The sequence below is a fragment of the Notolepis coatsorum genome (assembly GCF_963971535.1).
Source record: "Notolepis coatsorum genome assembly, chromosome: 3".
Taxonomy (NCBI): Eukaryota; Metazoa; Chordata; class Actinopteri; order Aulopiformes; family Paralepididae; genus Notolepis; species Notolepis coatsorum.
Window position 1 is genome coordinate 78,241,725 of NC_140167.1, and position 10,684 is coordinate 78,252,408.

Genomic DNA, 10,684 nt, shown 5'->3' on the forward strand with positions numbered 1-10,684 from the left:
ATTTTCATTCGGCGCTTCAGCTCACCTGGCAGAGCAGCGGTCCTGCGGTCCGTTCTTGACGAGTTCGAATCCCATCAAATTTTTTTTTTTAACGTGATTTTTTTTTTACCGTGTATTCTTTCGCCGGTTAAGGTTAGGCATGGTTAAGGTTAAGGTTAAGGTTAGGCATTGTTTCGGAGTTGGTTAAGGTTAGAACGGTTAAGTTTAGGCGCTGTTAAGGAGCTGGTTATGGTTAGAGTTTGTCTTAGAGAATGGCAATATTCTTTCTATAGTTAAGGTTAGGCATGGTTAAGGTTAAGGTTAAGGTTAGGCATTGTTTCGGAGTTGGTTAAGGTTAGAACGGTTAAGTTTAGGCGCTGTTAAGGAGCTGGTTAAGGTTAGAGTTTGTGTTAGAGAATGGCAATAGACAGCCTATTTCCGCGCGACAGCTCTCAGCAGCCTCGTTGCGCGTCCTGAGTTTGCCGCGTCACGTGCCTGTCGGGGCCAATCAGGCCTACCCCGGAAGTAACTTACAGTTGCGGAACGGGTACAGGCGGCCGGGAACGGAGTTTGAAATACATTTTTTCTTCTCCTTCAGCACCGATTTCGCTTCGCCTTATTCCCTTCGCTTTTTCAAAGCATCAGGCGCATAGACATGATAGAGGTTTACCCTTCTCCCGAAAAGTTGAAATCCCCGCTTCTGCCATGCCAGTTTCAGTATTTCTTCTTTCATCCTGTAGCTTGACATTTTGACTACAATGGACCTCGGTGAGGCGCCTGAGGGCGGCTTCGAATTTAGCGGAGATTGCGTTCGTCACCAACGCTGGAGACGCTGGGTTCGCGTGTTCGAATCCAGCTCCCGGCGTTTTCACCAGCTTGGCTGGCCGTTCACACTAATACAATTGGCAGTATTAGGGGGTGGGGAAAGCTGGCGGGTGGGTCCTGGGCGTTGTGGACAGCGACCCCTACAGTTCGGTCGGGGCGCCTGCTCAGCGAGGGTAGGATCTGGAGAGAGGTAGTGCGGCCTCCCACACGTTACACTCTCCCAGTGAGAATCTGCGCTGCCAGGCTGGCTGCCGGCTGGCTGCACATGCGTCGGAGGAAAGCATGCGACAGTCTCCGGCCTCTCGGACCAACAGTAGGGGAAAGTGCGCAACAACCAGGAAGGGGGTTGGGAATTGGCAAAACGACTAACAGTGGGATGGGAGAAAAATCGGAAAAAAGGAGGGGGAAAAAAATATTTTTTTATAAATTAACGTCAATAGCGCTGCTAGCCGGGGGAGCTAGCTGGCTATCTCCGTCTTCTTGGAGTAACTCATACTGCATTGACTTCTTCGTCTTTCCTTTAGGCATTCTCAAGACCCACAATCTTGCATCAAATTGTCACAAAATGTTTTGCTGATTCGAGTCGTAGTGGGCTACTTCTGACTTAATTTGTCGGGAGCGCGTTTTCTTATGCTGCCATCTCCTAGCTTGCTAACCCGGACGTCCCATGAACCTGTACTTTCATATCATGTAATACATTTTTTTAAATAAATTAAGATCCCTCTAAAGGACCCAGAGTCTGTGCTGGGTCACATATCACAAAATAGCTCAGACCTCAGAGGGTAATACATTTGGTGAAGAGGTGAGATTTGAGTTGTGATTTGAAGGAGTCCAGGGATGTAGCGTTGCGGATGTCTGGAGGGAGGGAGTTCCAGAGGGTGGGTGCGGCAACACAGAAGGCTCTGGGACAGACAGTGCGCAGGTTGGTGGTGGGGATGGAGAGGAGACCAGAGGACTGCAGCCTCCGGGGTGGGATGTAGTGATGGAGGAGGTCGGCTAGGTACCGGGGGGCAAGGGAATGAAGGGATTTGTAGGTGATGAGGAAGATCTTAAAGTCGATGCAGGACTCGACTGGAAGCCAGTAGAGGTGGATGAGGGTGGGAGTGATGTGGTGCCAGGGCTTGGTGCGGGTGAGAACCCTAGCAGCTGAGTTCTGAACATATTGCCCTACAAGGACTGCACTAGGGTCCAGACGGAGGGGATGAAGGGGTGAGTGTCTCTGTGACAGAGTCGGGGAGAGATGGGCAGAGTCTGGAGATATTTTTGAGGTGGAAAAAAGCAGATTTGGTTATTGATTCGATGTGTGAATTAGGGTGGAGTCCAGTATTACACCCAGGTTTGCGGACTTCTGGGGAAGGGTGGATGGAGCAGCCATCCACTTCTAGAAGGAGATTTCCAACCTTCCGGAGCAGTGACTGCTTGGCCACAACCATGACCTCTGTCTTCTTGCTGTTTAGTTGACATTAAACATTTAAAAACATAATACATGATCATGTGATTTATTTTGTGTGTGTGTGTGTGTGTCTCTGTGGGTGTGGGTGTGTGTCTCTGTGGGTGTGTCTCTGTGGGTGTGTGTGTGTGTGTGTGTGTCTCTGTGGGTGTGTGTGTGTCTCTGGGTGTGTGTGCGTGTGTCTCTGTGTGTGTGTGTCTGTCTGTGTTTCTGTGTGTGTCTGTCTGTCTGGTGTGTGTCTGTGTCTCTGTGTGTCTGTGTGTGTGTGCCTGTGTCTCTGTGTGTGTCTGTGTGTGTCTGTCTGTGTCTCTGTGTGTGTGTGTCTGTCTGTGTCTCTGTGTGTGTGTGTGTGTCTGTCTGTGTCTCTGTCTGTGTCTCTGTGTCTGTCTGTGTCTCTGTGTGTGTGTGCCTGTGTCTGTGTGTGTCTGTCTGTGTCTCTGTGTGTGTGTGTGTGTCTGTATGTGTCTCTGTGTCTGTCTGTGTCTCTGTGTGTGTGTGCCTGTGTCTCTGTGTGTGTGTGTCTGTCTGTGTCTCTGTGTGTGTCTGTGTGTGTCTGTCTGTGTCTCTGTGTGTGTGTGTCTGTCTGTGTCTCTGTGTGTGTGTGTGTGTGTGTCTGTGTCTCTGTGTGTGTGTGTCTGTCTGTGTCTCTGTGTGTGTGTGTGTGTCTGTCTGTGTCTCTGTGTCTGTCTGTGTCTCTGTGTGTGTGTGCCTGTGTCTCTGTGTGTGTGTGTCTGTCTGTGTCTCTGTGTGTGTGTGTGTCTCTGTGTGTGTGTGTGTGTGTGTGTGTGTGTGTGTGTGTGTGTGTGTGTCTCTGTGTGTGTCTCTGTGTGTGTGTGTCTGCGTGTGTCTGTCTGTGTCTCTGTGTGTGTGTGTGTCTCTGTGTGTGTGTCTGTGTGTGTGTGTCTCTGTGTGTGTGTGTGTGTGTGTCTCTGTGTGTGTGTGTGTCTCTGTGTGTGTGTGTGTGTCCAGACCCCTCCTCTCCGTTCGGCTCCAGCAGTGGACGGAGACTCAACACCTTGTTCCACAGAAACATGACTCTACAGCCGGGAGACAAGAGTGAGCGGAATAATAATAATCATTATATTTACACCATAAAACATTGATTTGCTTCAATAACCATTCGTCCAATCAACGGATATGGTGCCATTTGGCCAGTTATAGTTATATTTGGCCAGTATATATATTTGTAGTTATATTTGGCCAGTATAAATATGTATAGTTATATTTGGCCAGTTTTGACTGTATATGTATAGTTATATTTGGCCACTGGCCAGTATATATATTTATAGTTATATTCTGCCAGTATATATATGTATAGTTATTAGTGCTGTCAGGCGATTAAAATTGTTTATCTAATTAATTACAGGATTTGTAATTAATTAATCGCATTTTATGCCTGATATTCTATATTCTATAATCATATTTCAAATTGCATGTGTCCGTATGGCAGAATTCAGTACTGTATCTACAAAACCTTCTGTTTAATCATCTTCCATTTATTAATTTGCTTAGATTTTTCAGGTCTGGTCAATTTTAGCATGGTGTTATTCACAGTCAAAGATACATTTTTTTATTGATATTCTCATTTGGTTCATTACAATTTACTCAAGCCTATAACAGACACAGTATTTCTGACACTGGGAATACATTCCCTGAGATTCATAGATGTCCCTAGAATCAGATACCAAGAACATGCAAATGGACCATATTAAAAAAACGTCTGTAAATGTGTATTCTACGTTCTTAAGGAATGAATGAGATAAAAAAATAAATAAAAAATGTAAATTAATTTTGAGTTAATTTTCATAACGCGATAATTTGCTGTGTAATTAATTAATCTAATTAATATAAACTGACAGCCCTAATAGTTATATTTGGCCAGTATAAATATGTATAGTTATATTTGGCCAGTATATACAGGTGCAGCTCAATAAATTAGAATATTGTGGAAAAGTCAATATATTTTGCTGTATTGATGCAGTAATTTGTGCAAAAGGAGCCCCAACCAAGTACTGAGTGAACATACATGAACATACTTTTCAGAAGGCTGACATTTCTGTATACAAATATTTATGGCTTATGTAATATTCAAACTTTCTGAGATACAGAATTTTGGCCTTTCATGAGCTGTAAGCCATAATCATCTAAATTAAAACAAATAAAGGCTTGAAATATTTCACATTGTGTGTAATGAATCTATAATCTATGAGAGTTTCGCTTTTTGAATTGCATTACTGAAATAAAATAACTTTTCCACAATATTCTAATTGATTGAGCTGCACCTGTATAGTTATATTTGTCTAGTATATATATTTATAGTTATATTTGGCCAGTATATATATGTATAGTTATATTTGACCAGTATATATATTTATAGTTATATTCTGCCAGTATATATATATAGTTATATTTTGTGTCTCTTTAGAGGTGGACGTCGTGGTCATATACAACAAAGATGGCAGCTACAACATGCAGGTGAGGGTTCCTGAATTTACCCAAGGGCATCAATAAAGAATTATGTTATTTGATCTTATATGATGGTGGCATTATTTTAAAATTGATCATCAAATAGATTAGGTTAGATAATATTAGATTTAATTTTATTTACACTCCTGAATGCAGGATGGGTCAGCCAGGGATAGAGAATAATTTATTACGTGTACAGCGCATGAGAACATGCTGTTTGTTGTGTTGAACAGTACAGTCAGTATGTTATGTGTTGAACAGTACAGTCAGTATGTTATGTTGTACAGTCAGTATGTTATGTAGTATGTTATGTGTTGAACAGTACAGTCAGTATGTTATGTTGTACAGTCAGTATGTTATGTGTTGAACAGTACAGTCAGTATGTTATGTTGTACAGTCAGTATGTTATGTGTTGAACAATACAGTCAGTATGTTATGTGTTGAACAGTCAGTATGTTATGTTGTACAGTCAGTATGTTATGTGTTGAACAGTCAGTATGTTATGTTGTACAGTCAGTATGTTATGTGTTGAACAGTACAGTCAGTATGTTATGTGTTGAACAGTACAGTCAGTATGTTATGTGTTGAACAGTACAGTCAGTATGTTATGTGTTGAACAGTACAATCAGTATGTTATGTGTTGAACAGTACAGTCAGTATGTTATGTGTTGAACAGTGCAGTCAGTATGTTATGTGTTGAACAGTACAGTCAGTATGTTATGTGTTGAACAGTGCAGTCAGTATGTTATGTGTTGTACAGTCATTTTAAAGTTCTCTGTGTTGCTAATGAGATAAAGTTTTCTATTTTCAGATTGGTGGAGATGTGTACCATGTGACCGGTGAGGTGGAGACTGAGGGCGGAGCTTCGTTTCTCCATTGTTCTGTCAACGGGGTGAAGTCCCGCCCCAAACTGGTCATCTTAAACAATACTGTCCATCTGTTTTCTATGGTACGTTCTATGTAGAACCCTTATATACCCTAGAACCATATGTGACCCGGCACGGTCTATATAGATGAAATGAGAGGATAGGTGACACACCAAAATCCATTCGGCCCAGTACTTTGTTGGCGGTGTGTAAATATGCCGAGAAACATTAATATCTTTGGAACTCTTTGTGTTAAATTGTATCTGATCGGGAGATGATCTTCTCTCTGTCACAATTGAAATTGTATTTCTCCATCGCACAAAAGCTGGCTGGCAGTCTCATTGAATAATCTACTCCAGTACGCACTCCGAAAGTCTGTAAACTTGTGCATAACAGAGTATAGAGAGATGGTTCTATAGCAGAGGTCCCCAACCATCGGGTTGCGGACCAGTACCTGGCCGTGGATCATTTGGTATTCATAAAATACTTCCAGGTATTTTACTTGCCAAATTGCCACTTCCTGCCGGGGCCTCACTCTTTAAAAAAAATAACTCTCCTGCCATAATGCTCCCCTTCGCGTAATTCACCTGTGAACTCTAGCACACCGTTACAGTAGGCCATATTAATTTGCACATGTATGAGTCTATTCAGATTAAGCACATTAGGCAGAATGCACTTTAAACCCTTACACCATATTTTTTACTTTGCACTACATGTTTACCTAATTTAATTTAAGTTGTGTATAATATATTTTTATAGTGTTTGGTCTTTTACTTTTTTACTCTTATGGCATGATTTATCTGAGCTGAGAAGAATGTGAAGTTTGCTTAACATGACTATAATGTCTGTGCCTCGTCATATATTTAAGCCCAGACTTGCCGTCCTGTAACACGGTTCATCTGTTATCAATAGTCTGTTATATCTTTCATTCATACCATTCTGTTATCAATAGTCTGTTATATCTTCCATTCATAACATTCTCTCTCTCTCTCTCTCTCTCTCTCTCTCTCTCTGTCTCTCTATCTCCCTCTCTGTCGCTCTCTCTCCCCCTTGCTCTCTCTGTCTCTCTCTCTCTCTCTCTCTCCCTATCTCTGTCTCCCTCTCTGTCTCTCTCTCCCTTGCACGCTCTCCCTCTCTCTCCTCTCTCCCTTGCTCTCTCTGTCTCTCTCTCTCCCTTGCTCTCTCTGTCTATGTCTTTATCTGTCTCTCTCTATCTGTCTTTATCCATCTCTCCCCCTTGCTCTCTCTGTCTTTCTCTCTGTCTCTCTCTCTCTCTCTCTCTCTCTCTCTCTCTCTCTCTCTCTCTCTCTCTCTCTCTCTCTCTCTCTCTCTCTCTCTCTCTCTCTCTCTCTCTAGGAGGGTAGTTGTGAGGTATCAGTTCCTGTACCAAAGTTCCTAGCAGGGGTCAGTGGTTCAGGGGCCCAGGGTGGAGCAGTGGCCCCTATGACTGGAACTATAGAGAAGGTAACACATTGTTACTAGTGCTGTCAGGCGATTGAAAAAATGTATCTAATTAATTACAGGATTTGTAATTAATTAATCTAATCACATTTTAATCGCATAACCATTTTATGCCTGATATTCTATATTCTATAATCATATTTCAAATTGCATGGATGGCAGAATTCAGTACTGTATCTACAAAACCTTCTGTTTAATCATCTTCCATCTATTAATTTGCTTAGATTTTTCAGGTCTGGTCAATTTGAGCATGGTGTTATTCACAGTCAAAGATAAAAAAAAAACTGTATTGATATTCTCATTTGGTTCATTACAATTTACTCAAAATAAAAATGTAATTCAATCAATCACCGCGCAGATTGATTGATTGAATGAAAATGTTATTAACAGATTGCAGAATGGGTACAATACAGTACGGCTCAATACACACAATTGTTAAGGGGATGCAGACCAGAGAAATACTTTTGTCTTGTTTACATCAGGGTCCCCCATTTTCAATTCATAATGAATTGTAAGTAAGGGTGCAACTTGCACCGTGCAATCCATTCTTTGTGGATCTAGCCCACAGTATTTCTGACACTGGGAATACATTCCCTGAGATTCATAGATGTCCCTAGAATCAGATACCAAGAACATGCAAAAAAAGTCTGTAAATGTGTATTCTACATTCTTATGGAATGAATGAGATACAAAAATAATATTATAAAAAAAAAATATATATTGTAATTAATTTTGAGTTAATTTTCATAACGCGGTAATTTGCTGTGTAATTAATTAATCTAATTAACGCGATAAACTGACAGCCCTAATTGTTACACATAGATCATATTGTTGTCTTGTTGTCTCCAGGTGTTGATCATATTGCTGTCTTCTTGTCTCCAGGTGTTGGTCATATTGTTGTCTTGTTGTCTACAGGTGTCGATCATATTGTTGTCTTGTTGTCTCCAGGTGTTGATCATATTGTTGTCTTGTTGTCTCCAGGTGTTGGTCATATTGTTGTCTTGTTGTTTACAGGTGTTGATCATATTGTTGTCTCCATGTGTTGGTCATATTGTTGTCTTGTTGTCTCCAGGTGTTGGTCATATTGTTGTCTTGTTGTTTCCAGGTGTTGATCATATTGTTGTCTTGTTGTCTCCAGGTGTTTGTGAAAGTAGGAGACCATGTGAACATAGGAGATCCTTTAATGGTCATGAACGCTATGAAGATGGAGGTAAGAAACATGCACACACATTACATTACAGTAGATTACATTACAGTAGATTACATTACAGTAGATTACATTACATTACATTAGATTCAAATGTATTGTCATCATACAGCACAAGTACAGTACAATGAAAATAAGTCTGGCATCCAACCAGAGTGCAAATGTAGCAGTAAAGTGCGAAAACAATGTACAGGTGATTAAAACTGGGTATAAAAAATATAAATTAGTACTACTGAGTAATAGTGCTAATCAGATGTATGTACAGAGTTGTAGTATTAATATGTACAGTGATACAGGTATAAAGACACTGGTAGTAAGTCATACTGAACAGCAGTGTAACTAGTAAGGGATATGTACAGATACAGTATATATATATAGTATCTACAGATATGTAAGAAGGATTATATGCAGTTATGTACAGACAGATGGATATATATATATATTATGGTCAGCTGTGTGGGAAAGTCCGTGGGAGAAAGTTGGTGTGTGTGTGCGTGTAGAGTCCAGCCCAGTGCAGAGTGCGCGGTTGTTAATTTGTTCTGTCCGCTTGTCATCATGCCTTTACAAGCTTCAACGTTTTATTCATCATCTAAATTTGGCAATACAAGCTTAATATTCAACGTTAAAGGTCACAGTAAGCCAGTAAAGTAAAGTAAATATATATTGAGCATAAATTTGTAAAATGTGCAACCATAGTTTCACCTAGTGGTATGAGACATATTCGTCGTATGGCTGGATGTACCGAACCGTGACGTCCGTATCGTGAAGTCGCGGGACGAATACACGTACCGTTACACCCCTAATATATACGGTATATACAGCATTATTGTACATGCTATCATACATAGTTATATGGGTTTAGGTTATATGCAGGTGTATACTGTAAGTAGGTATAATGGAGGATTATATGCAGGTATATTCGGACAGATATGGATAAGTATATATACATGTGGTAAATATATAATGTATATATATGGTATATACAGTGCTGTTGTACATGCTATCATACAGAGTATGGGCAGACTATAGTGGGTGGGTAGTTATTATGATTGATGACTGATGACAGTGTAGGGCAGTCCACAGTGAAAGCAGCAGGTATAAACTGAGTCGTACAGTAACAGAGCCTGGGGTTCAGAGTTCATATGGTGGGGGAGTGTTGCTAATGGGTGTGTGTGTGTGTGTGTGTTCTCTACAGCACACCATCAGGGCTCCTAAGGCTGGTCTGATAAAGAAGGTGTTCTTCAGCGAGGGTTCCCAGGCCAACCGCCACGCAGCCCTGGTGGAGCTAGAGGAGGAGGAGGAGGAGGGTGGAGAGGAGTAGACTCTCTCTGGAGGAGAGGGGGGAGGAGGGTGGAGAGGACTAGACTCTCTCTGGAGGAGAGGGGGGAGGAGGGTGGAGAGGAGTAGACTCTCTCTGGAGGAGAGGGGGGAGGAGGGTGGAGAGGAGTAGACTCTCTCTGGAGGAGAGGGGGGAGGAGGGTGGAGAGGAGTAGACTCTCTGGAGGAGAGGGGGGAGGAGGGTGGAGAGGAGTAGACTGTCTAATGGTGTGTGTGTGAGTTTCAGGTAAAGTTACTGTTGTCATGGAGATGTATACAGTGCTAGCTAGCAGATAGAATGTTGTAGATAAGAGTCAACATGGCGCCTGCAGACCAGAAGTCTAAATATGGACCTGTTCCTTCCATGACGTCAGATACGACATCTCTTCTAGTTCACCTGTAATAACCAGACGGGCCGGTTCACCTGTAATAACCAGACGGACCGGTTCACCTGTAATAACCAGACGGACCGGTTCACCTGTAATAACCAGACGGACCGGTTCACCTGTAATAACCAGACGGACCGGTTCACCTGTAATAACCAGACGGACCGGTTCACCTGTAATAACCAGACGGACCGGTTCACCTGTAATAACCAGACGGACCGGTTCACCTGTAATAACCAGACGGGCCGGTTCACCTGTAATAACCAAACGGACCGGTTCACCTGTAATAACCAGACGGACCGGTTCACCTGTAATAACCAGACGGGCCGGTTCACCTGTAATAACCAAACGGACCGGTTCACCTGTAATAACCAGACGGACCGGTTCACCTGTAATAACCAGACGGACCGGTTCACCTGTAATAACCAGACGGACCGGTTCACCTGTAATAACCAGACGGACCGGTTCACCTGTAATAACCAGACGGACCGGTTCACCTGTAATAACCAGACGGACCGGTTCACCTGTAATAACCAGACGGACCGGTTCATCTGTAATAACCAGACGGACCGGTTCATCTGTAATAACCAGACGGACCGGTTCACCTGTAATAACCAGACGGACCGGTTCACCTGTAATAACCAGACGGGCCGGTTCACCTGTAATAACCAGACGGACCGGTTCACCTGTAATAACCAGACGGACCGGTTCACCTGTAATAACCAGA

At 42.4% G+C, this 10,684-nt stretch overlaps 1 protein-coding gene across 1 annotated transcript in view; it reads left to right on the forward strand.

The window, feature by feature from the left end:
* Positions 1–9,575, forward strand: part of mccc1 (methylcrotonyl-CoA carboxylase subunit) — a gene marked incomplete at its 3' end in the record, with an annotated part of 34,207 nt that extends 24,632 nt beyond the window's left edge. The window contains exons 14-19 of the mRNA XM_084310051.1: positions 3,224–3,310; positions 4,680–4,729; positions 5,532–5,669; positions 6,943–7,050; positions 8,186–8,257; positions 9,450–9,575. Coding sequence (XP_084166177.1) covers positions 3,224–3,310; positions 4,680–4,729; positions 5,532–5,669; positions 6,943–7,050; positions 8,186–8,257; positions 9,450–9,575 — 581 coding nt within the window. The remainder of the gene's footprint in view (positions 1–3,223; positions 3,311–4,679; positions 4,730–5,531; positions 5,670–6,942; positions 7,051–8,185; positions 8,258–9,449) is intronic.
* Positions 9,576–10,684: the final 1,109 nt, after the last annotated feature.